The sequence below is a fragment of the Sminthopsis crassicaudata genome, chromosome 2, assembly GCF_048593235.1.
Source record: "Sminthopsis crassicaudata isolate SCR6 chromosome 2, ASM4859323v1, whole genome shotgun sequence".
Taxonomy (NCBI): Eukaryota; Metazoa; Chordata; class Mammalia; order Dasyuromorphia; family Dasyuridae; genus Sminthopsis; species Sminthopsis crassicaudata.
The window spans coordinates 567,784,297-567,811,101 of record NC_133618.1 but is presented as its reverse complement, the minus strand read 5'-3'; the positions used below and the strand labels follow the sequence as shown (position 1 = coordinate 567,811,101).

Sequence of the window (26,805 nt, the reverse complement as noted above, 5' to 3'; positions counted from 1 at the left end):
AAAATTTAAGTGACCACCACAAGGTTCAACCCATGGGAAAGAGCCAGAAGTCACAATATAATGTATTGTACCCAGTCAATATCAGAGCACAGGCCAAGGTGATTAGTGATTGCTATCCAAGTAACTAGAAAGCCCATACCAGTCATGAGGCACTGCTGTCCATGGTAAAGGGAGATACTTTAGCACCAGGAAAATCTGAGATATGATCATGTTATTATATCTCTACTAAGCTGGCTCTTTTCTGTCCTGTCCCCACCGGCATGAGCTTGAATGTGCTTCAGAAAATCAATATAATTCACATATCAATCTGTAGGATAAATTGATGAGGAAATTAAGGAAATGGGTGCTCTTTATATTATATTACAATAATGTAATGTAATTTAATGCTACAAATATTGATTAAGTGTATACCATGGGCAGAAGCAGAGGATAGTACTAAATTTGGATAAGATGTAGTTCCAAGGAGGTTGCTATCAAATGAGGGGAGAAGGGAAGGAAGAATATGACATCAGCATAGATAACTAAAATAAACATTACAAGATAAATATTTCAGAGTGTTACAAAATAAAATGGTGTGTGCAACCCAAAGGGGAAGGCCATGACTAAACAGGGGAATCAGAGAAAGAATTCTGGAAAATAAATTATTTGAGTTGAACTTTATAGGATGGATAGGAATGCCAATAAATTAAAAAAGTAGAGAAGGATATCCCATGTATAAGGAGAAGACAGACCAAAATTTTGCTGAAAGACGGGAGAGACTCGGGCCCATTCAACAGAGAGTTTGTCTAGTTTGATTGGGAGATTAAATGCATAGAGAGAAATCATATGAGATAGGACTGGAAAGGTATAGTGGTATCAGATTAGGAAGAACTATGAATGTCAGGCTGAGTTGAAATTTTAGTTGGTAGTTTGCTCTTTAGAGTTCCATCTTCATGTGATTATTTTGCCCAAACCTGAGTTGAATGAATAAGATTTTAAAGTATCTGGATGGTAAAGGAGAAACTGCAAAAGGCAGATAAATAGAAGGTAAGAAAGAAAAGGAATATGAAATTGGAAACCCCTTAGTATTTTTTTTCCCTTTACATTATTGCTCTGCCTGCCCAAAAATGAAATTCCTGGGCTGCTCAGGCAGGACAAAGGATAAACTAATTTTAAGTGGGCATATGGTAAATGGTTTTAGATTTTACTCAGAGAACCCTTCTTTTAGGAAATACAGATTGACTTAAGAGCAATATATATACCTATATACACACACATATATATCTACATTTGTATTTATAGATACACATATATGTATATCTGTATGTAGAGATGAATATATATATACATACACATACCTATATACACATGGATGTGCATATATATACACATACACATGCATATGTGTATGTGGTTTTATGTGTGTGGGTGTATATATATATGTATATATATGTATATATATCTATATATAATCTCTCTCTCTCTCTCTCTCTCTCTCTCTCTCTCTCTCTCTCTCTCTCTCTATATATATATATATATATATATATATATATATATCCCATCCTAAAGATAAATAAAAATACCCCTGGCTTTGTCAAGGATGAATATCTTCTTTAGTATTTGCTCCAATCCCAAGACACATTCTCTGTCTTTGTAAGCCTAAAGAAATTAAAAGTGTTATATATGGATTGTGTTTAGCTGACCTCATAGATAAGTTCACAGTGTGTTCAGAATGGAATTTCTCATGGAAATCAAAGATTTTCCCAATATGGTATTATTCCTGAAAGCTCTCTCTATCATAATCAAAATTCCTAATCTGGATAAGATCTGATAAGCTTTTATTAAGCATCCATTATATGCCAGACACATAGAATGAATGAATGAGATATCTAATAAGTATAATAATATACTTATATAATAATATATATAATATAATATAATGTAATAAAATATAAGCAAAGCATTCTGATGGGAGAGTCAACCCATATGGCAAGTTTTAGCTGCAAATCATATGGAAAAAGCTCATGGTCAATAAGGAAAGCAGCTGTTAATGTCTCTTGTTTACTATTATTTTGACTGATAAAATGACATTTTTTGTTGTTCAACCATCTAACAACACCAAAAATTTTTATGGCAAGAACTTTTTTCCTGAGTTACCAATAGATATGGCTGTAGCACCTGTAGGAGCAATTGCCAGGTTTTCTCTCCACAGGATATCTGAGAATACTGAGTTGGAAGCTCTGAGATTCTGAAGCCTCTTGGATACAGGGTCCTGAGCTATCTCCATTAGGATCTGAAGAGAGATGTAATCATGTTGGCTGTAGTGATGGTTTATCTTGTCTGGCACATGAAGCCTCCTATCTCTCTTTCATTTGGCCTTGTTGCCTCATCGAGGCTGGCTTACCTGTCCTATGAGGCAATTGGTTGGTAGTTGGTGAGAAGGGTTGGTCTTTTCTTCACAGGAGTCGTTTCCCCATTTGGTGGCTGTTAGGGTTGAGCTACAAGCAGGACTGTGATCATTCCCAGGACTCCTTTGACTCTATGCCTATTGATGGCACTACCACAGGTGAAGATATAAAGCCAAAAAGGAAACAGCCTCTTCCCTCAAGCAGCTTGCACATGGGGACATCAGGAGACAAGGGGGGGAAAAAAGTAAAAAGCAAATGCAAAATAACTTTGGAGTGAAAAGTCAGAGAACTCTTCCAACTATTATAATAAAAAAAAAAAACCTTGTATAAGAAGCAACATATGAACTGAGCCTCTCAGAATTCCAGGAATTCTAAGAAGTGGAGGTGATAAAGGAGATCATTCTAGGCAGAAGGAAGTCAACCCAAAGCCAAGAAGAAGAAAAAGAAAATGCCATATACAGGGATCAGCAAATTGGCTAGTATGGCTAGAGCATGAGTATGATATGAGTAGGAAGTGATATAAAATCAACCTAGAAAGCTAGGCTGGAGCCAGGTTGTGAAGGATTTAAAATATCAAAAAAAAGGAGCATATATTTTATTCTAAAGACAATAGAGAGTCATGGGAGCTTCTTGAGGAGAAGAATGACACTTTTGGAAAATTCTAATTATTAAGAAGTTTTTCTTAACTACCTCAAGACAAAATTTAACTCTTTGCAACTATCTACCTTTAAGCACTGGCCCCTCCAAAATCATAGCCTCACAGCCAACCAGTCCTGCAAAAGACCCCCAAACTGCAAGGGATTGTTCCCATCCTTCTCATGATAAGGGCCATCCCTCCCTTCACCCCCGCCCAGTGTGGGATCCGATTCAGACCACAAAAATCTAAGGAGACTGCTAAATCTCCTGCTCCTGGCTGCTTTCCTTTAGTTACTTCTCCTTTCATCCAGAGAGTGCTGTTTCTGTTGCTATGGTTACAGATCTCTTCTCTAATACTGAAGTTGCCAGGCCTGGCTTTAATTTATGGACAAACAGACTTCCTACAGGGCATTGCAGGCTAATGGAGAGAACCCTGGACTAGGAATTAGCAGATATGATTTCTATTTCTAGCCCAACTGTCTATTTGCTACATGACCTTCCTTGGTTAAAAGAGTTCACCTTTCTGGGTCTGTTTCCCTATCTCTAGAATGGGAATAAGAATTCCAATTCCTGTGCCTGCATGGTATGTTGAAAGATGAATGTTATAATATCTATGAGCTTTTTGATCTCTGTAGGAAAAGATATTAACCTAATTTAATGCCATTGGTCTCAGTGAATATAAGCTGGCTTTCACAATCCCTGCCCAAACCTTCAAGATTGGATAGCCCAAATTACAAAGATATAAAAGGTAAGCCAAAGAAAACTAAAAGGGAAGTTCAAAAACTAATGAAAACTCAAATTTACCTTTTATCTCCTTTTCTTGATACCATCACTTTTAGCTAAGATTATGAAATTGCACCCCAATTAATGGGTAAAAATTTTTTGTTTATCTCAATGTGTGATACCCAAAGAATGTTTATTTCTTTACTAATTGGGCTCCGGACCAAGTTACAAATATTGATCACACCTCCTATTCCTCAAGAAAATAAATTCATAAGGAGCCTGCTGGCACCTATAGGATGGATCTGTAACAAAATCAAAGAAAAAGGATTGTGCCATAAGACTTATAGGAATAGTTAGGATGTTCTCCTAATAATCAATGGAATGGGTTTGTTTAGGAAACCAACCCCTGAGATCTTTGTGATGCATTGTGTTGAGGGCAGAGTTTGAGTGTGGAATTGTAGTGTTTTGTCTAACATGATTAATGATACATTAGAAGGCGAGAGAGCATATGATCTATTATGTGTGAGTATTATTATGTTCAGGGGGAGATTCCTGGACAATTGAAAAGGGGTATGAAAGTATAATCTTTAAGAATTTTCTGAGTGACACTATGTGAAGACTGCGTTAGCACCCTGGATACCTTAGAATCAGCCGGAGTCAGGATAAACAAAAGTCCTTGGTCTTTATTCTTGGTCTTTAGGGGTAGAAGTGAAGGGAATGGATGTGCAGGATCTCCATAACCTCTCCTCTTTGTCTCCCACCCAAAAGTGACTCTAGCTAGTCTTACTCCACCCCCCCCAGTCCCTCCTACAATTCTCTGTATACACCAAATGATTGGGCCAGCACAGAATAGTGGGAAGGGCCATTTTCCAAGCATATTCTAATAGAGTATTGTCCAATCAATAATTAGCCTTAAGTGCTCAATTGTCCGACCTCAGTGCATCAACTCAGAATTTCAGCACTTTACAACACTAGATGAAGAGGACTAGATGGAATCATTTTGAAAAGAGTCCATGATTTATGGGAATAGGGAGACAGTTGTGAATGAGGGCAGTTTGTGATGGCAGAAACCCCTAGTTTTTGCATCCAGTCAACAAGAGGGAACACACACTGATTCCTTACCCCTTCCCACAAAGCAATAGGAAGTGTCTTGGGACAATGATAAAAGAGTTCATACAGATGGTACATCTAATCCCCTAATAGTCTTCACATAGAAGATCAGTATTAGAGGGAGGGGTGCTAGTGAACCTAGAGCCAGAGTATTAAGCGAATAGTTACTATAAATTTCTCAAGTCAGAGTTGCATTGATCCTTACCAGAAGGCTAACTGTGCCAATATATATGTGGACCCATGTGGGAAAAAGCTTCCTGGGGTGGGAGTTTTTGAATCTGGGATATTCAATGGGGAAATTTAAAAGGGAAATGAAGGCAAAACATAGTGATTAGTACTGCTCTTTCCTTTCCTTTCTTTGTCTTTGAAAAATATGAACAGATACACAGGCCCTTGGCTGTTCTTTGATTACCCACAAAACCAGCCTATACTCATATCGAAAGTTGTCAGGGATATTTTGCTGATGGTTTTTTGGAGGCTGCCTTCATGGGATACTACTATACCACAGATGTCAGTCAGGTGTCCTCTATACAGGAGGATAGACTGCTGGGATGAGACTTCAGAAGCTAATATTTAACTGACATCTGCTATTGGAAGTGTAAAATGGTTTACAACCCACTTTCATATTTTCACTCCAAGTTCAGTCTCACATAACCATGTTCAGAAACCTTTACCTCTCCTCTCTGGCAGAGTTATTTCATACAGACACAGAAATGATGTTCAGAGGGGAAGAGAACCTCAAAAGCCACCTAGTGCAACCCATGTTAGAACAAGAGTTCTCTCTATAATATACTTGGAAGGCAGCCATTGAGCTTCTGCTCAAAGAAATCAAGTGAGAGAGAGCCTTTTCTCAAAGCAGTTTATTCCAATTTTGGAGAGTTCTCATCATTAGGAAATTTTGTCCATGTTGACTATTATTCAGACATTTTCAGTCATGTTCCATTGGGAGTTTTCTTGGCAGAGAAACCAGCGTGGTTTGTCATTTCCTTCTCTGGATCATTTTACAAATGAATAAACTGAAGCACACAGGGTTAAGGGACTTGGCCAAAGTCACAGGGCTAAGTGTCTGAGGTCAGATTTGAACTCAAAAGAGTCTTCCTAGCTCCACATCTGTAACTGTGCCACCCAGTGGTTCATTTTGTCCTTACATGGAACTTAAATCCTCCTTTCTGTAACTTTTCCCCCATTGCTCTCCATTCTTTCTTGGGCCCAAATCTAATCCTTTGTCTCATTTATCATGTGAGCCCAAAGTCTATTATGTAGGCAGTACTAGGCCTGGAAACAGGAAGACTTATTTTCCTAAGTTTAAATCTGGCCTCAGACACTTAATATCAGTGTGACCCTGGACATGTCACTTAATCCTGTTTGTCAAAGTGGCAACTGAGAAAATGGGATGGAAAAGAAAATGGCAAACCACTCCAATATCTTTGTCAAGAAAACCCCAAATGGAGGCATGAAGACTTGGGCAAGACTGAACAATGAGAAGCTATTCAACATTCTGGTTGGACTATATCAGTTTATCTGTGTCTTCTCTAAAATGTGGTACCCAGAACTAAAGAAAATATTTGTCAAGTAGTCTGATTAGGGCAGATTACAGTGTAATTATTATCTCCTTCTTTCAAAGTATTACAGCGAGGTCCCAATTAGTATGAATAACAATGCCCTGAAGTAGAAGTACTATTTCAATTTGCATTCTATATTTCCACTGAACTAAAACCAGTTGTCATCTTTTACATGTATATTTATTATAGCTTCACATAGTACAGATTTGAATACATGTGGCCATTTCAAGAATTTCATTATCTGTACTAATGTAGATCTAATTGTATTCTTCTCTTAATTCAGCATAAGACTGCATTGCTGTATTGCTCTATTCACTCAAGTTTGCAGTTCACTAAAACTATCAGATATTTTTTTCAGATAAGCTGAAGTCTGATGAACTGGCCATGTCTTCTTTCCTTTGTTCTCTTGTGCTTATGAAGTTGAATCTTTACCCTAAGTATAATATACAGTTTCCATATTTATTCTTATTATGCTTTATCTTATTAAAGATGGTTTAGGTCTTCTAACCTGGCTCTTCATTCAAATCAGCACATTTGTTAGCTTTCTTCTCCCTTTCAGTCTTGTGTCCCAAATTTAATACAGTTTTTCATCTATGGCTTCCTTAAAATCTTTGATATAAAGTATTAAATAATTTAGGACCAAGAACCCACCTAGAGCATACTATTATTGACCTCCTTCTAATTTTGACATAGAGCCATTTGTATTATCTTTTAGTCTATAGTTCTCCATCTTGTTCATAAGCATAACATGAGAGATCATGTCAAATGATAGTTAAAATCTAAGCAAACTATATTTAAGCATTTCCTTGATCTAACAATCTAGTTACTGTATCTTGAAAAAGTCATATTGACACTAAAGCATCTTTGTATCCTTTTTTATCCTTTACTGTTCATTAACCTTCTTTTAAGTAATATATTTTAGAATTCGCAACAAATTATAGTCAGACTTCTAAGATATAATTTGCAAACTCTGCTCTCTTTCCAACATGGAATGCTGTACCTAGAGTTAAGAAAACCTACATGTAAATATGACCTCAGATATTTAGTAGCTGTGTGACATTAAGCAAGTCAGTTAAATCCTGTCTGCCTTAGTCTTCTTATCTGTTCTACATGATTACATATATAGAGAAAGAGTTTATCAAATTAGGATAATAACACTCACTTCCCAAAGTTGTTGTGAAGATTAAAAAAAAATGCTTTGCAAATCTTTTTTTTTTTTTCCTTTGAGGCAATTGGGGTTAAGTAACCTCTCCAGGGTCACACAGCTAGGAAGTATTAAGTATCTGAGACTAGATTTGAACTCAGGTCCTCCTGACTTGAGGGCTGATGCTCTATCCACTGTACCAACCTAGCTGCCCTGTGCTTTGCAAATCTTAAATAAATGTAAAGTATCTTTATCATTTTCATTTTTCAAATTGGTGCTTTTGCCCTTCCTCAGTCCTAAAGCATCCCATTCTCTAAGATCTATCAATCAACAAGCATTTATAAGGGATTTTACCATGTGACCAGGCACTGGACTAAGATTTGAAAATATAAAAAGAACAGTCCCTGTCCTGAAGGAGCATATGCTCTAACGGGGAGACAATAAACATGTATATGCACATAATGTAATAATATAATACAATATACATATGCATAATATAATATACACAATATCATGTTTCCCCATTAGACTATCTGTCTCTCCAAATGTATGTATATGTGTATACATGTGTACATATGTATATGTCTATACATATGTATACATGTGTATAAAGTTTCTGTTTCTATGTATGTATATTTCTATTTTATACATATATACATCATATACATATGTGTATATACACATATGCAATATGAATGCAAGGCAGATGGACTAGCCTTAGCAAGAAAGAAATTACAGTTAGGGAGAGGAGGGATGGCCTCAAGCATGAGGGAGTATAATCCAAGTCTTAAGGAAGGCAAGAATCCTTTCAAATATCACTGAAAGTGGCTCAGCCCAATATATGTGGCAGTTCTTTCAAATTCCCAAGATAGAGTTTATCAGGACCTAGAAATCTAAAGTCATCCAAATGCCCTCTTACCAACTCTCTATTTACTTGGTATTTCACTTTCTTATTAGCCATTTTTGTTCTATTCTTTTAAATTCACAAATGTTTCTATTTGATAGAAAAAAAAGCACAAATTTATGCATTCAAAACTCAGCTAAGTTCTAGCCAACTGTACTCTAAATCACAAATAATTCACATTAACTATGTAAATCTAATCACCTTGAAATCTAAAAAGCAAGTTGTGGTCAATCTCTAGTTACAGTGATAGTTAATACTTTGGACAGTAGAATTAGAACAGCCTAGAAAGCAGTTTAACAGTGATGAACTCCTGCACTTAGGTTTAAAAATTCAATTATACAAGTGAAGAATTGAAGATATTTGACTTAGCCATTTGTATTTTTTTTAAGATCTAGATAATAAACACAATACATTTCAGTAGTACTATGTGGTTGCCCCTAAATACTGCATAATAGTAGATTTAAGCTTTGTTTACAAGAAACAAAGTTTCCAGAAAATGTGAGGCGATAACTTAATTCACACTGGACAGACCTCATCTGGAGAACTGTGTTCTGTTCTACACATCATATTTTGAAAGAAATATTGACAAACTAGATCATAATCAAGATGGTTAGGAAACTGAGAACCATGGTTTTTTTCCTTGGAAACTCCTGAGGACAGATGTAGGATCAATGAGTTAAATTTATGAGAATTGATATTCCAATTAGAACTTCCTAACAACCTAAGCTGCCCTAAATGAAATAAACTATAAAGTGAGGTTATGAAGGCCTCATCATTGGAAAGGTTAAGTAAAAGATATATAATCTCGAATTAACTATATTATTTAAACATGGAAAGGCTTAAACGAATTGACAAAGTGAAGTTAGCAGAACCAAGAGAACATTACCTGCAATATAAGCAACATTGTATGATAATCAACTATGAACAACTTAGATCTATACAATATACTAAGACAGTTTCAAAGGACTCATAATGAAAAGTGCTATCCAATGAAAGAACTGATAGCAGATCAAAGCATATTATTTTCATTTTCTTTTTTTTTTTTTCATGGTTCTTTTCTTTTGGCCTGTTTCTTCTTTTACCACATGACTAGTTTGAAAGTATGTTCTATATGATTACATATACATAACCTCTATCAAATTGCTTACTATTTTAGGTATGGAGTGGTGAGAAGAAGAGAGAGATAATTTGAAACTTAAATTTTTTTAATGAATGTTAAAAATTGTCTTTATATGTGATCGAAAGAGATCTCTGTATGTAGTAACAGATTAAACTTGAAAACTTAAAAGTTCCATCCAACTTTACAATTTTCTTATTTGAGTCATCAGTAAAAAAAAAAAAAAAAAAAAAAAAAATTCAATTCCATAACTTGAATCCAAACAAAATTATGGTTGTCTAACATAATATAGAGATAGAGAGCCAATCTCTAAGTATGACCTAGGTTCAAGTCTCTGATGGCACTGTGACCTTGCACAAAACACATTTCAAAGAATCAGGGCTAAGTTTCATTGATAGAATTCCCTCAGAGACTTTCTTCTTTTGATGAAATCACAGGTCTAGTTTCAAAATGAAAAGTACAAAGGAACTGGAGATCCAAAGATAAAACTAAAAAATAGTCTCTGTCCTCAAATAACTTATCAACCTATTGGAAATAAATCCATTTTACTCAGGTAGCCTGGTTCTTCTACAGCACACAATGTATGCAGACAGCACTATAACTCAAAGTTTTGAGATTTGTAGAACTTGCCAGAGCTTATATCCTACTGCTATCTCCTTTGAGATTCAGGGTAATTTCCAAACCACAATGTACTATCAGAGTAAGACCTTCAGGAAGCTTTAGCCTTGTGGAAATTATAGCTATCTCTATCTTCATAAATTCATAGTATCATAATATTTAACCCCAGAAGGGACTTTAAAGATCATATAACCCAGAGGTGTCAAACACATAGCCCAGAACATGCCTGAGGGCTCTCTGAACCTGATTAAAATTTAATTGGGAAATATTTTTAAATGAATAAAATTAAAATGGAATACAAATACCATTAATATGTGATTTTCTAAGTCAATATGCAGCCAGCAGTAATCCTTACATGCAGTTTAGTGGTTACCATTTCTATTTGAGTTTGACATTACCAATCTAATTCAACCTCATTTTACAGATAAGAAAACTGAGTTCTATAGAGATGACCTATATGCACACAGTCATAGGCTCTTAATTTTTTTCTAAATGTATTTTTTAAATGTATTTTACAAATAGAAGTTAATATAAACTCCAAATTTGGTAATTTTTAAAATATTTAAATTTTTAAATTAAATATATTAATTCTCTTTGCTCTCCTTCCTTCCTCTCCACCCCCCCCCCCCCAAATCTTCTATTTCCTCATCCTTGGAGGATTACCAAAGAAATTGGATGCTTGGCAGAGGTGTGGTCAGCCTAGACTTTTTTGGAGCAGCAGAGCAAATCACTCATGACTAAAACTAGCATGAAAATGCACGGGCTTTAAAAGTCCTTGGTAGTGACCCATGGTTGTACATGCTGGACTGCACCAGTTATCAGCAGAATGAACTTACTAACCTATTTGACCTTAGACAAGCAGTTTAACCTCTCTATGCCTCACTATTCCCATCTGCCAAATAGAATTAAAAATATTTGTCCTACCTATCTCATAGCAATAAGATGAGGAGATGGAACTCAATGTTCTTTGAAAGAAAAACTGCTATGTAAATAAAAGAGAGGAAAGGGAGGAAAGCCAGATCATGAGTCAGGAGACCTGGGAGAAAAGAGCATTAAGAAGGAGGAGGTGATCAACAGTATTATATTTTGGAAAGACTTCTCTCCCTGTTTCTCTTAGTAATTAATTATTGGTTCTGACATTAGTTCTGTGATCTTATGCAAGTTACATCATTTCTCTAGACCTCAGCTGGCTTATCTGTGAAAAACAGGGATGGGAACTGAAGGACCTCTCATAAAGATCCCTTCTAGCATTGATATACTTACTGAAAAGTGTTATCACTAATAATGTGACCAGGAATAACTTCACAAAGCTCACATAGAGTGGGCTCTAGTGATCCTATGAGAACAAATGCAGTTTCTTCCCTACAAATGATAATTATTAAAGAGGGGAATTAGAGACTCTGATGATGTCTCTAAGGCCAACAGCAAAAAGTAGTAAAGACACAATCACCTGTTCTCAGCAGAGGATGCAAAAGAGTAGTTCTTGTGTTCTAAGCATTTCTGTAACAAGGGTGAATTCAAAACCCCAGAGGCCTACATCTCTTAATAAAAATAACAGCATGCTATTAAGTAAAAATGTGTTAGCTAATTACTAGTACCCTGACACAAGCCACAGTAGTCATATGGGCATTTAGAATTAAGTAGGCTGACAAGTCTTATTAAAAACAAATTGCTAAGATGGTCTACAGGCGAAGGCCAAGCAAAATAATTAGATACCAAATTGTTTCTTTTTCTTGCTATAAATAGAAGAACATTTTGAATTTTTGTTTCATTTTTCCCAAAGTGTGAAAGAAGTAGATTACCTTTCTGCCATCATTCCTTGTTTCCAATGCTTGTAACTACAATAGGTAAAGAATCAACAGACCAAGGTTCAAATCCTTGGTTCTATCACTTAATAATCATGACCTTGAAAAATAATTCGTTTCTCTGAGGCTCACTTTCAACATCTGGGCATCCTGGGCTATTGCCAGTGGTCTTGGTTTTTGTCTTGCCACTGAACTTCTCTGACTCTGGAAGTGTTAGTGAGACTGACAATTTTATGTTATTCTCTGTCTCACTTAAATCCAATTCACAGGAAAATCAAGACATCATTGATGATATCATTGGCCTTCAAAAATGAAGGATGAACAATAACAATAAGATGAGAATAACACATGTTATCTAGTTCATAGGATCATTATAAAGAAAATGTGTAGTAATTTGCATTTTATAAGCATTATTAAGATATATGAATTAGTAACCAAAATATTAATAACTTTAAGAGTCAGTAGTACAGTGAGTAGAGCACCAGACCTAGAATCCAAAAAATCTAGGTTTGAATCCTGTTGAAGATACTTACAAGCTGTATAACTTTAGGCGAGTCACTCAATGTTCCCAGCCTGTTTCTTTATCTGTGAAATGAAGGAGCTAAACCTGTAAAGTCTCTTGAGTTCTATACTTATGATCCTATCACAAAAGGCTAAATCAGGCAGTTAGGCTATAAGCATTTACTAAGTTCTTAAGTCCAGGAAAATCAAATACAAGCAAAAATATAGTTCCTACCCTAAAGGAGTTTATATTCTAATGGGAGAAGACAACACTTTAAAAGGGAACTGAAATGTGGGGGAGAAAAGTTAACCTTTTAAAAGTCTCATGGTTAAGTTTGAATTGTCAAAGAAGACTAGTTTAAGACCCTTCCCCAGATTAGAAGTTCCAGGAAGGAGAAGGAGCCCACAGGAGCAGAATCAGGAGACAGCTGAGGTATCGTGGCAAATGGAGATCGCTGATATAGGGCTTTTCTCTAAAACAGAGATTCTTGGAAGAACTCACCAGTAGGAGAAGGAGCCACTATGTACAGAGTCAGGAGGCAGTAGCTAAATCCAAATAAAATGTAATATTATTAACAGCTAGCCCCTATATAAAAATAATGCTGATCCATTTTTATGGAAAGCTTACTGTTTAGTACTCAATAAATGCTTGTGGATTGATCGACTCTGTGCTAGGATAGTTCATGTATTATCACTATTGTGTTATTAGTATATTAATTTGGACTATTGTATTAATAATGTATGTTTTAATGTTTTTTACCTGAACCTGTGATTTTATTAGAGTAGGGGAAATTCTAATATGAAAAGTATCCCCTCCAATAAAAATTAGCAGCTCATGTGCATCATCTTAGAGAGTTACATGAAAAAGGTTGTCATTTACCCAACACATTTTGAGTAATAGGTAGAAATTGAAGCCAGTCTTTCCTAACTCCAAAATCACCTCTCTACTATGCCATACTATTTCTCAATAATATAAATAATTAATATCTGTAATGGTTCTCAATAATATCAATATCATTATGTATCAATAATACTGATTCACATTTATATGAGTAGGTGAACATATGAACAGCAAAAATTTTGCTTCTTCCCCCATAGGATATCAATCTCCTCTCATCTAACAAACTCAAAAGAATTGAGTCTTGGCTTATAATAATAGTAATAATAATAATTCCTAAATTTATATAGCAAAGCAGAATCAGATCTGGTCAAAAGTTCATTTTGACAGTCTACTTGAGAAGACAATTCTTTATTGAATAAAATGCATCTATGTAACTTATAGGTCCTAGGGTCAAAGATCAGACTAAAGTACTTTAATAACAATGCATTGGAATAAGGTCCTAATTGGCCAGTCTGGGCAGCTTTTTCTAGTCTTGAAGAGCTACCAGATTGATATACTAAAAAATCAGGAAAAGAGGACTATCACTTCCCCATTCAAGAAGCTTCTGTGACTCCCTATTACTTCCTCTTGAAAACCTTAATGTTAGTTTTTATTAGACAAATCAATTAATTTCATTGGACCTCACTTCTTTCAATGAATTAATTGAAGAAAATGAAGGAAATTCATTAATTGATCCTTTTTTGCCATTAACAGGTAGTCATGTGACCTTTGCTTGGAAATCTCCACTGACAGGAAACTCACTATTTCCATTTGCTTTTTTTTTTATTAAAGCTTTTTTATTTACAAAACATATGCATGGGTAATTTTTCAACATTGACCCTTGAAAAACTTTCTGTTCCAAATTTTTCTCTCCTTCTCCCAACCCCTTCCCCTAGATGACAGGTAGTCCAATACATGTTAAATATGTTAAAATATATGTTAAATCCAATATATGTATACATATTTATGCAGTTATCTTGCTGCACAAGAAAAATCAGATCTAGAAAGAAAAAAAAAACCTGAGAAGGAAAACAAAATGCAAGCAAACATCAACAAAAAGTGTGAAAATGCTATGTTGTGGTCCACACTCAGTTCCCACAGGCCTCTCTCTGGGTGTAGATGGGTTTATTCATCACTGAACAAACGGAACTAGTTTGAATCATCTCATTGTTGAAGAGGGCCATGTCCATCAGAATTGATCATCATATAGTATTGTTATTGAACTGTATAATGATCTCCTGGTTCTGCTCATTTCACTCAGCATCAGTTCATGTAAGTCTCTCCAAGCCTCTCTGAAATCATCCTGTTGGTCATTTCTTACAGAACAATAATATTCTATAACATTCATATACCACAATTTATTCAGCCATTCTCCAATTGATGGGCATCCATTCAGTTTCCAGTTTGTAGCCATTACAAAAAGAGCTGCAAGGAATATTTTTGCACATGTGGGTCCTTTTCCTTCCTTTAAGATCCCTTTGGGATATAAGCCCAGTAGAAACACTGCTGGACTCCCTATTACTTCTATGAAAAAATTCAAATGCCTCTCTGGCATTTAAAGTCATTTATAATTTAACTGCTCTCCTGGCTACTGTGTTTCACACACTCTACACTTCAGCCAAACTGACCTACCTGTTCATCCCAGAATGTGACAAGCTATCTGTATAGACTGTCCTGTTTTCTGTTGCTGAGAACACTCTCCCTCTTTACCTCTGCCATTTGGAATCCCTAAATCCCTTCAACAGTCACTCAAAAGCTATCTCCTTTAAAAGATCTTTTCTGGTTTCTCCACTTTTTAAAGCCTTTCTCCTAAATAACTTGGGATTTTTTTCATATATCCTTTATATTTATCTGAGATATTATTCCCTCAGTAGAGAGTAAGTTTCTAGTGGGTAGGAACATTTTTGATGTTGTCTTTGTGTGTGTGTGTATATATATATATATATATATATATATATATATATATATATATATATATATATATATATATATATATATAGTATTTTCTTTGTATCTCCAACATATAGTAGAACATAGTAGATTTTGGGTAAGTGCTTGTTGATTGACTCATTCATTAATTCATTGATTGAAAAACAGCTTTATATAGGAATAAACACATGATTCAATCCTCAGCTGGTCAGTAGGCTAGAGTAACAATTGCTACAGAAATAGCCATCATAATCTTCAGCACCCATATCCAAAAGTAGTCTAGAATACAACTAAAATAATGCCTTCTTCTTTATACCTTCTCCTTTGAGGTTGTGTCCTCAAATGATCAAGTGGTCAAAATCCTAAGTACTCTGACATTAGGAACACATTGAAATTTCACTATCATCATCAACAAACATTGAAAAAGCACCTACTATGTGCAAGGTGTTGCACTAAGGACTTGGAGGGATATATCGACATCCCCGGCACCATTATCATCACTGACATCATCATCAATGATTATCATCAGAGCTTCCATTAACATTGAACTTTGAGGTTTGTAAAATGCTTTACATATACTACATGCCCAGGAAATAGGCATTTAATCCCATCTTACACTTAAGAAAACTAAAAGTCAAATATGTTGTCACTTGCCCATTGGATCTAAACTCAGGATTTCCCGATTCAAAGTCCAATTCTATCTTCTGTATCACCTAGAAATATTAAATACAACTCTTTCTCTCAAATTGCTTACAGCTTCACAAATAGAGGGTCTTTGAGGGTTTTGTGATTAACCATGCATGTGACTGTGATGTAATGGGTGAAACCCCATGATTACTCATTCCAAAAATGAATGTCTGTAGGTGTGTCTGTAGTTTGTTTTTCAGGACTTTTGTAGCCTCAAAATGTTTTGTTTTGTTTTGTTTTGTTTAAAGAAGGGAAATCCAAATTCACCTAAATCCTATGCTATTAAAAAAAAGACTCAAATCATGAGGTTCTAGTGACTTCTTAGTGTCTCATTCACCTTAAGTATCACTTTAAGTATCAGAAGATCTCTGGGGTCAGTGAGGTATAATTAAAAAAAAAAATTAGGGAGGGAAATTTGAGTTTGAATCCCATTGTGACATCATTCCTCTGTTAAAAACCAGCCAGGTGCTTAACCTCTCTTAGCTTCAGTTTTGTCATCTATAAATTGGGGGAGGGAAGTACTTGCCCTGCCTATCTCAGAGTTGTTGTGAAGAAGGTGCTTTGTAAGCTGTCAAGTTCTAGAATTCGAGTGACTGATAGTTCTCCCTTTTTATAGATGAGTGAGCAAACACTGGTTTTGAGCATGTATAAATCATTCATATAAATTAAGACATTCTTAGATTTATAGATGAGGTCCAAAAGATATTAGGCAGCAGCCTCCCAAAAAAAGCAATAAACTCTAGTGCTCTTTTCTAATTCCTTCTTGTTACTTTTTCAAAGTAGCTTGTGTTTAGGGAAGGCACACTAGGTACATGTACAGCAAGCAGAGGTTAATATTCTCGCTACAGGCTGATAATGCATGGGGTATGGAAAAATAGAGGGGGTGTACAAAAAAAAAGTGGGGGTGTTGCCAAGGAAGAGGAAGGGCAGTACAAATAGGGGCATCTGGTGACCATGTTTTTCAGTTCAGAGATTTATGAACATCCCCCAATAAATACTGTAGTACAAAGCATTTTGGGTAACTGAAAATGAAAATATCTGTTCCACTAGAGGAGTTTAGGAAAGAAGAAATAAGTTGGTTTAGACATGAGAATGATCACAGGGTATGTTTACCATTCTGTCTCTGCTTCTCAAAAGAAAAAAAAAAAAAAACACTACCAGAAATCCTTCCCCAGCTAACTTTTCCCTAGAGATTCTCTTGAAAGACAAGAGGGGAAATTATTATTATTATTATTATTTTTTGCTATGCTCCAGGGATCACATCAAAAAAACAGAAAATATGTTTTTGCTCTGCTCTGCTTCAAGTGGAAACCTAACTATGTGCTTTATTTTTCAGTGAAACAATCATGTTTTTGCATCAGATTTTTTACCAAGGCCTCAAAGCCCGGATATCCAGCTGGCCAACATTAGTGCTTGGTGAGTAATGATGCACACTTGGAAATTAGATATTTGACTAATTTAACAGCATTTTTCATTAAAGACCACATTTCAGAGGACCTGTTGACCTATCTTTGAGGCCCAGACTGGCTTTCGTCTCACATGATTACACTGCCACCAAGAAGAAATCCCTCTACTAACTGTTCTGAAGTGTCATCTGGACGCATGACTGAGATGAATTAATTTTTAATTCCAGGCAAATTATCCCAGTGAGGTTTGGGAGGCTTTATCATTGTTCTTAATTCAAAGACTACTTTGAAGTGATTCGACTTTTATATATATGAAAACTACTTCAACTTAAACCCTTTTTCCAGTTAAATACTTGGTGTTTCTTTAAAAAGAAAATAAAATTCCAAAATAGGGAACTTGTTGGGATTACTAGGTGAGAACTGAGGTTGTCTGGATGGTGACAAGGTGAGAATTCAGGTTTTCTGGACAATTACAAGGTGAGAACTCAGGTTGACTTGATAGAGGGGGCAAGCTCATTGGCTGGGGTGGTTCTTCCCAGAAGCCCTTGCATTATCCCACGCCCATTCTCTGGGAGGATAAAAAGAGACAGCACTGGGCGCAGAGGGCAGATCGGCCTGGAGAAGGATAAGAGCTGGAGGAGATTCAGAGCCAGGATTCAAGAGAAAGACTCTGCATTGCATCAGGCTTGACGGGGCTCTCTGCAGGAAGGGAAGTCACTTCTTTGGACAAGAGTTAACAGCAACTGCCTGGAGACAACGGTTCGCTACAGGAAGAAGAATCTGTCTGAGAGATTTGAGTAGACACAGCAGATCTCTTCCCAGAGAGCGATCCGGCAGCTTCTAGAGACGACAGCTCGTTACAGGAACTAATAGATGAGTGGCCACAATATACATAATATCCCTCTGCTGAGGGGTCGAAGTATATGTTAAAGAACAGATGTTCGTACCTTCAGGAATTCACAAGCAGATTTAACCAGGACTGGATATTATCACAAAACCTAAAGAAATTTCAGAAATTATCCAGACCACCTCACCCTCACTCATTTTTTAGATAAGAAAACTGAAAACAGGTAAAATAAAGCAACTTTTAAGGTCATGCAGGTAATAAGCAAATAGCAAAACTGGGATTTTTAAACCCAGTTTTATTTATTCTAAATCTAATATTCTTTCCACAAAACCATACTTTTCTCCTGTACAGGAATATATATATATATATATATATATATATATATATATATATATATATATATATATATATATATATATATATATATATATATATATATATATATATATATATATATATATATATATATATACTGGGTTCAGTAAGCTAGAACCTTTCTGACTTCCCCAAAGAGGCAGACTTATCAGTACATGCAGCCAAAACAGCTGGATATGAATCAAAGTGCATAGATGTTCGGATGGAAAAGTATCACCGAACAATGAGCTCAATCACAAGGCAGCAAGCATCTGAGAAGTCATAAATCCTCCCAAATTGATTATGCAGAATCTAGGAACAAAGACCGGGACTGCTGAGTGTCAGCAGTCATGGAAATCTTTTCAATTCATTTTGGTAACATGCTGCTATCATTTTCGGCAAGAAAACATATCACTAAGCCACACTACCTCCATACATTTCATTAGTCACATTAGTGCTATTGAGGGAGGGAGGGTGTAGGAGTGGTGGCAGGCAAATAGTTCTGGAATATCAGGCCATTTTCAGAGCAAACTCCCTTGTATCTTCTCAAAGGTATAGAATTCTTGTGAATCTGACTACTTTGGACCCTCTTGTTCAACTTGTGTTTTCTTAGTATTCTAGTTACTTAGCTTTCCAGTCTCTCCCTCTCTCAATTTGTTTGAAGGAGAGCAGATTAGCAGTAGGAAAAAGAGAAGTAGAAAGATGATACAGGGATAAGCTTTGGTGCAATGGTTAGAGCACCATGCCTGGAGTCAAGAGTACCTAAGTTTAAATCCAGTCTCAGACACTTACTAGCTGCATGTCTGAGCAAGTCATTAATTGTACTAGGTTATTTTCAAAATACAATGGTCCCCAAGACCCCTTCTGACTCTTCAATTCCTCAATTCTGTGAGATTGCAATAGGGAACAGATCTCCTTAGATAGTTTTGGAGGGAGGGAAGGTTAATAAGATTTGAAGTGGAATTAAAATAAAAGATGTTACTTACTTCCAAGAGAAATTGAGAGACATGTACTGAGATCATCTCAAATACAGAGTAAAAACCAATAGCACAAATGCTATTTGCATCCAGAAAAAGAACCGATAGAATAATTTTACATAGATAAATATACCTATTTGTATCTAATGGGAGCCATATCAGAAGTGGGTTGAGGGGACAGAAGAAAAAAATAAAGAAAAAAAGGAAATTTCCATGATAACTCTGTGGTATATTTAAAAGGAATAGCAGTTTCATGTGATATCATATTTTATATTGTAGTAGATTATAGAAATGCTTGATTTATTCCATAAACTAAAAAACAAATAGATTTTTAAATGTAGATACATACCTAAATGAAATAGATCAAGAGATGTTTAGCTTGATTGTCTACATATAAAATTTTCAAAATGTATAAACTGAGGTGGATGTATAAAATGCAACATCACACAGTAGACAGAGCCCTGCAGTAGAAATAAGAAATCTAGACCCTAATCTTGGCCCTTTCATCAACTACCTAAGTGGTCATGGACAAATCATTTTATCTCTCTGGACCTTAATTTCCTCATCTGTAAAATGAGGAGAAAATGGCAAATTATCCCAGCATCTTTAGAAAAAGAAAACCCTAAATGGGGCCATAAAGAGTTGGATAACTGAACAAAAACAAAACAGGGGAAAGAGCATTTGCTCTGGAGCCAGAGGAACTAAGTTCAAATTCTATTTTTGTCACCTACTATCTGTTAGTTATTAGTCAACTCATCTTACCTGTCTAGGTCTTAGTTTCCTAATCTGAAAAATGAGGATGGGAACTGATCAGCCTCTAAGGTCCTTGCCAGTTCTAAACTTATAACATTACCTTGTTGTGTGAGGCTATTTTCTTTCCTCCTTCTTTCCACCAACAAAGAAGACCACAAAATTTTATACTTGGAAAACTTGGAAATACAGAGATTTTTTTTTACCCAAACAGGATAATCTTTCTAAAAGAAAGAAAAAAAAAACTTCTCCAGAAGAACCAGAGACTAGGTGCTAGCCAGATGTTGCTTGAATATTACAGACAATAGCACTTCTTTGAGAAGTTGAAGTTGTCCTTGGCAACCACTACTTTGGCAACTTCTGATATAAGTTGCCTTCTTTGTTGGAGCTTCAAGTTGCAGGTTCAAACTCGTGCCAGAATAAAACTGCCCCACCCCACCTCCCTAACAAAACTTTTTTTTTTTAATTTAGAATTTTTTTCCCACAGTATATATGCATGAGTAATTTTTAAATAATATTATCCCTTGTATTAATTTTTCCAAATTATCCCCCCTCCCTCCACTCCCTCCCCCCGATGACAGGCAATCCCATACATTTTACATGTGTTACAATATAACCTAGATACAATATATGTGTGTAAATATCATTTTCTTATTGCACATTAAGTATTAGATTCCAAAGGTATAAGTAACCTGGGTAGATAGACAGTAGTGCTAACAATTTACATTCACTTCCCAGTGTTCCTTCTCTGGGTGTAGTTATTTCTGTCCATCATTGATCAATTGGAAGTGACCTAACAAAACTTTTGAAAAAGAACTGTTAGAATTTAAGGCAGAGATTCAAATCAGCTTCACAAGAATCTTAGAGTGGCAGATTATATAGTATTTCAGGCACACTAAAGCTACAAAAAGGTGACATGAAGACAAGGCATGGTCATATATGTTTGTCTTAGTTAAACTTGTTTGCCTAAAAAGATCTGGGGGCTTTTAGTGGACTGCAAAGTCAATAAGAATCAATAATGTGATGTGGCAGTCAAAACAGCTAATGTGACTTGGGGCTGCATTGGAAGGTATAAGTTCCAGATGACAATGTCTCTGTATAATGCCCTTGTCAGACTTCATTTGTAGTATTGTTTTGTATTCTGGAACCATATATTAAGAAGGTTAGTAATAAAATGGACTTTCAGAGAAGAACAACCAGGATGCTAAAAAGCCTTAATGAGAATTGATTGAAGAAACTGAGAATTTGGGGCCTGGAGAAGAAAAGACTTAGGGGCTCATGAAAGCTGTCTTCTGTTATATAAAAGGAAGGTCATGAGGAAGAGTGATTAGACATGATCTGTTTAGTTCCAGCAGGAACAACCAGAATCAAAATGTTGTAAGGAGGGAGAATTTAAGCCTGATGTCAAGAAAACTCCCTAACAATTAGAGATATTCAACTATTAGACAGACTGCCTTGAGAATCAGTGAGCTCCTCATTCTTCGCAACAGTCAAACAGTGACAGAAGAGCCTGCTTGTCAGGTGTATGAGAGCAGAGATTCCTGTTGGAGATGGATTTAATACAATGGTCCCCAAGACCCCTTCTGACTCTTCAATTCCTCAATTCTGTGAGATTGCAATAGGGGAGCAGATCTCCTCAGATAGTTTTGGGGGGAGGGAAGGTCAGTAAGATTTGAAGTGGAATCAGAATAAAAGATGTTACTTCCAAGAGAAATTGAGAGATATGTACTATGAGATAATCTCAAACACAATAAAAACCAACAGCACAAATGCTATTTGCATCCAGAAAAAGAACCGATAAATAGAAGTATGTATAGAATAATTTTACATAGATAGATATACCTATTGGTATCTAATGGTAGCCATATTAGAAGTGGGTTGAGGGAACAAAAGAAAAAAAATAAAGAAAAGAAGGAAATTTCCATGATAACTTTGTGGTATATTTAAAAGGAATAGCAGTTTCATGTGATCTCATCTTTTATATTGTACTAGGTTATAGAAATGCTTGATTTATTCCATAAACTAAGAAACAAATAGATTTTTTAATGTAGGTACATACCTAAATGAAATAGATCAAGAGATGTTTAGCTTGATTGTCTACATATAAAATTTTCAAAATGTATAAACTGAGGTGGATGTATAAAAGGCAGCATCACACAGTAGGCAGAGCCCTGCAGTAAAAATAAGAAATCTGGACCCTAATCTTGGCCCTTTCACCAACTACCTAAGTGGTCATGGACAAATCATTTTATCTCTCTGGACCTTAATTTCCTCATCTATAAAATAAGAAGATCCTACTAGATCAATATTTTTCAAATTTTTTTGTCTTAGGACCTTTTTATACTGTTAAAAATAATTGAGGATCCCTAAAGTTTTTGTTTGTATGGATTATATCTATTGATATTTATCATATTAGGTATTAAAACATATTAGTATTTTATGAAAATAGTTCTGATCTCACAGATTTTTCCCTCCTCTAAAGGGTTTCAGAGACCCCTGGACCAAAATTGAGAACTACACCACTAGCTGATGACCAAGGTCCCTTCTTACTTTTAAATACTATGATTATAACATACTTTTAACTTGAAGATCATGAGGAAGGATGTGATTTATTTGGAAGAGAAAAAATGTTTTAAAGCTAATGTTCAAAGTTTTAGTCCCACAAGGAGCCCCAATACAAAATAAATGGATAATGCCCACAAGTCCCAGAATCAGAAAAAGATAAATACTTGGAATTGAAAAGGGAACAACTGAACCAAATCCTGAGTTTCATTCTACCTATTTCTTCCAGCTGACCTATTTGACATACTGCTGCCTATGCTGAATATTTACCAGGAGTTTGTGAGAAACCATCAATACAGTTTGCAGATCCTAGCTCACTGCAAACAGAATAGGGATTTTGACAAACTCCTGAAGCATTATGAAGCAAAGCCTGACTGTGAAGAGAGAACTCTGGAGACCTTTCTCACTTATCCTATGTTTCAGGTAATATGGTCTTTTAGAATGTATAATAAGGGATTGTATTTAAAGGGGAAAAAATTTCAATAGAGATCTCATTCTTAAGTAATATAGGGCTGGTTTATCTTTGTATCCCTTCTGCCCAGAATTTAAAGAGTGCTAAATGAATGAATGTTTATAGAGAAGGGATCAGTAACAAACCTAATTAAATATTAATAAATCTAATTATGATACAATAGGGATGCCCTGAATCCTTGAAACATGCATACAAACAGCTAGCTGCATGCTATCCCCTGCTCCAGTTACCCATCCTAAGGCTTATCTTACCCAAATTCACTCCAGATAGAAACCAGGCAGTCTTGCTGCAACTGTACCGTCTGATAGCGCTTTTTCCATTGCATGTCAATTTTGTGTGTCTGTCTGTATGTATGTATGTATGTGTCTGTCTGCCTCTTTTCTCTCTGTCTCTGTCTCTATCTCTGTCTCTGTTTCTCTCTCTCTCTCTTTCTCTCTCTCTCTCTTTCTCTCTCTGTATACACACACACACACACACACACACACACACACACACACACACACACACACATATATATTTCTCTTTTCTCTCTTCCCTCTCTCTCTCTCTCTCTCATGTTCTGTCTCCCCTTATATCTTATGTTCTGTTTCTCCCACTTTCTCTTCTCTCCTCTCCTCTTCTCTTCTTTTCTTTTCTTTTCTCTCATTCCCAAAAGGAAATTCACAGATTTTTCAAGTCACATTAGACACAATGCCAAGCAGATACCATGAATCCCTAAAAAAAAAAAAAAAAAAAAAAAAAAAAAAAAAAAAAAAAACATTGAAAGCACCTGGAAGCTTGCTGTAGATCAATGTTTCTCAAAGGATATGCCTGAGTATATTAACATGTCATGAATGTGCTGCAAAATTTTGAATGTTATGCTATTGCAGATTGTTTACATTGTCATTGCCTTTAAAATACATTTTATTTAACCAGCAACAAATTTTGTTTAAATAAACTTTACTTACTCAGTATATACAGTATAGTATTATAGTATTCACAAAACAAACAAAACTTGACTGTTACATATATGTGCAAATCTCAAAACACAACACAGAACTTGAACTGGCAAACACCTCAACAAAAACAGCTGCACTTATTGAATAGAAATGCCACCAATCTCCCGACTCTTTCATAGAATTGTCACATTAAACATTCAGTGTGCTGTGATCTCTCACAGCAGAGAATACTTTGCCATGAACAAAAATAATTTTGAAAACCATTGCTCAAGAGACTTTGAAAAGGTCTTCATCTACCTACCTCTTCTATTTAAATCTGCTTTTCCTCATGTCCTATTCAGTTTTTATCATTTTCCTGCTTTAATTACCAGAATTGTTTTCTGCTCATTTTCATTACAAAAGTATAATATTTACACAAATGATAATATTGTTTCTATGGGTAAATGTTCCCTGAGTTCCAAATAAAGAAAACAACTTGAGTAACACAAACCATTTGTAAACTGGGGACTGCTGATAGTACAGTCTCTGTTTTCCACTCCCTTCTCTTGATAGCATGTTTTATTTTGGTTTTAAAGCCTTACCCCAAACAGAGAATTGCTCTTGGGAGAAAACTTGGTGCCAATTTTCTACTAACAGATAGAACCGAATAACAATGAGACAATCTGACTTGATAGATAATGAGCTTCCAGGTCACTTTAAGTATCCAAGATAGACAACTGCCTCTCAGGGATGCTGAAGAAGAGATTGCTGCAATTGATGGGAAGTTATGCTCGATGACCTTCAATGTCTTTTCTGGCTCTAAAAAATCTTTATGGTTATTCCCTATAACACTCCTTTCCAAAGCCTTTCAGAGCCTCAGCTAACATGTCTGTGATTACCCTCTGACCACCTTCCCTTCTTTGATTGTCTATTCTCTATAGATTCCCAGGTATATTCTGACATTACATGAACTCCTGGCACACACTCCTCATGAGCATGTGGAGCGCAACAGTTTGGATTATGCAAAATCAAAACTAGAGGAATTGTCCAGGTAAGAAGCCTTTGCCCTTGTCTTACCATATTCCCAAATAGTAGCAGGCCTATGGATTTATTTGGTTTAATATTTTGACAACTATTTTTGTCATCCTGTATATTTTATTTTATGCATTTAAAAAACATTCTGATAAGAGAGAGAATTTACCAGGTTGCCAAAAGGGTCCAGGACACACACACAAAAAGATTAAAAATTTCTGGTCTAAAAGATGCTGATTCTGTGAGTCAATCAGTATTTGTTGAATGCTTATAAACTTATATTCTGTGCACAGAAGAAATTGAGCAACCAACTGGAGTTGCTATGATCAGGGCTTACAAAATTCAGAAAATCACTTCTGGCAATTCGCTGAAAATTGACCAGAATCATTTATATAACAGTTTCAATTAATTAAATAATAATGGTAGATTCCATTCAGTTCAATAAATATCCATTAAGCCCCTACTATGTACCAGGAGTGGTACTGTGTACCACTACACAAAGCAAAGAGGATATAGAAACAAACCAAAAAAAAAAAATTAAAACAGTCCCCACTGTCAAAGAACTTATGTTGCACTAAAAGATAACAACTGGTATTAGAAAAATACACATCAGTAAATAAATACAAAATAAATGCAAGATCATTTTGATGGGGGATGGCTAAGGAGAATGATCATAACTAGGGCGATCAAGAAAGATCTCATGTAGAAATTGGCACATAAACTTAATCTTGAAGGGGATTAAGTATTCTCCAAATTGGAGATGAGGGGGAACACTTTAAGCAAGGAGAATGAATAGCAGCTATAAAGGTCCAGAGATGGGAAATGGAATATCCTATCTGGGGGAGAGGAGGTGGAAAGAAAAACAAATCAGTTTGGCTAGAAATAAAAGACTATAACCAGGTAACTACATGGTACAATGGATAGAGCACCAAGCATGGGGTCAAGAAGGCTCCTCTTGAGTTCAAATCTGGCTTCACATTTACTACCTGTGTGATCCTAGGAAGTCACTTAACCCTATTGGCCTCAGTTTCCTCAACTGTAAAATGAAGTGGAGGAGGATTGGCAAATCACTTCAATATCTTTGTCATGAAAAGCCCAAAAGTCAGACATAACTGAAAAACAACTGAACAGCAACAAAAAGATATATAACAGGGCACAGTGTGATGATGTATAAGGGAAAAATTCTTTTTCTATCATCAAAACATTTGGGCCTGCTAGTGAGGGTACCCCCTTTATTAAATTAATTTACAAGGGAAACTGAATTGGGAATAGAAAGTTGTTTGGTGAATGTTGACTCGAAGCAAAGGAGTTGGATAGTTGAGAAGGAAATTTGATCTGGTCTTGTGGAAGTTCAAGAATTATCCATGTTTTATTATGGAGAACTCTTCCCCAGTGACAAGATATCCTTCTCCTACATGAAAAGCTAGTAAAAAAAATATTATTTCTTGGCTTCCTTTTGTCAGTGCTCATGCAGATCACCAGCTT

General features: G+C 35.7%; 1 protein-coding gene across 1 annotated transcript in view; it reads left to right on the top strand.

Moving 5' to 3' along the window:
• The window catches only part of RASGRF1 (Ras protein specific guanine nucleotide releasing factor 1), a 207,444-nt gene that overhangs the window by 94,401 nt on the left and 86,238 nt on the right, over positions 1-26,805 (top strand). Inside the window, exons 6-8 of the mRNA XM_074295211.1 lie at positions 17,340-17,419; positions 23,129-23,322; positions 25,230-25,339. Of these exons, the coding sequence (XP_074151312.1) occupies positions 17,340-17,419; positions 23,129-23,322; positions 25,230-25,339 (384 nt within the window). The remainder of the gene's footprint in view (positions 1-17,339; positions 17,420-23,128; positions 23,323-25,229; positions 25,340-26,805) is intronic.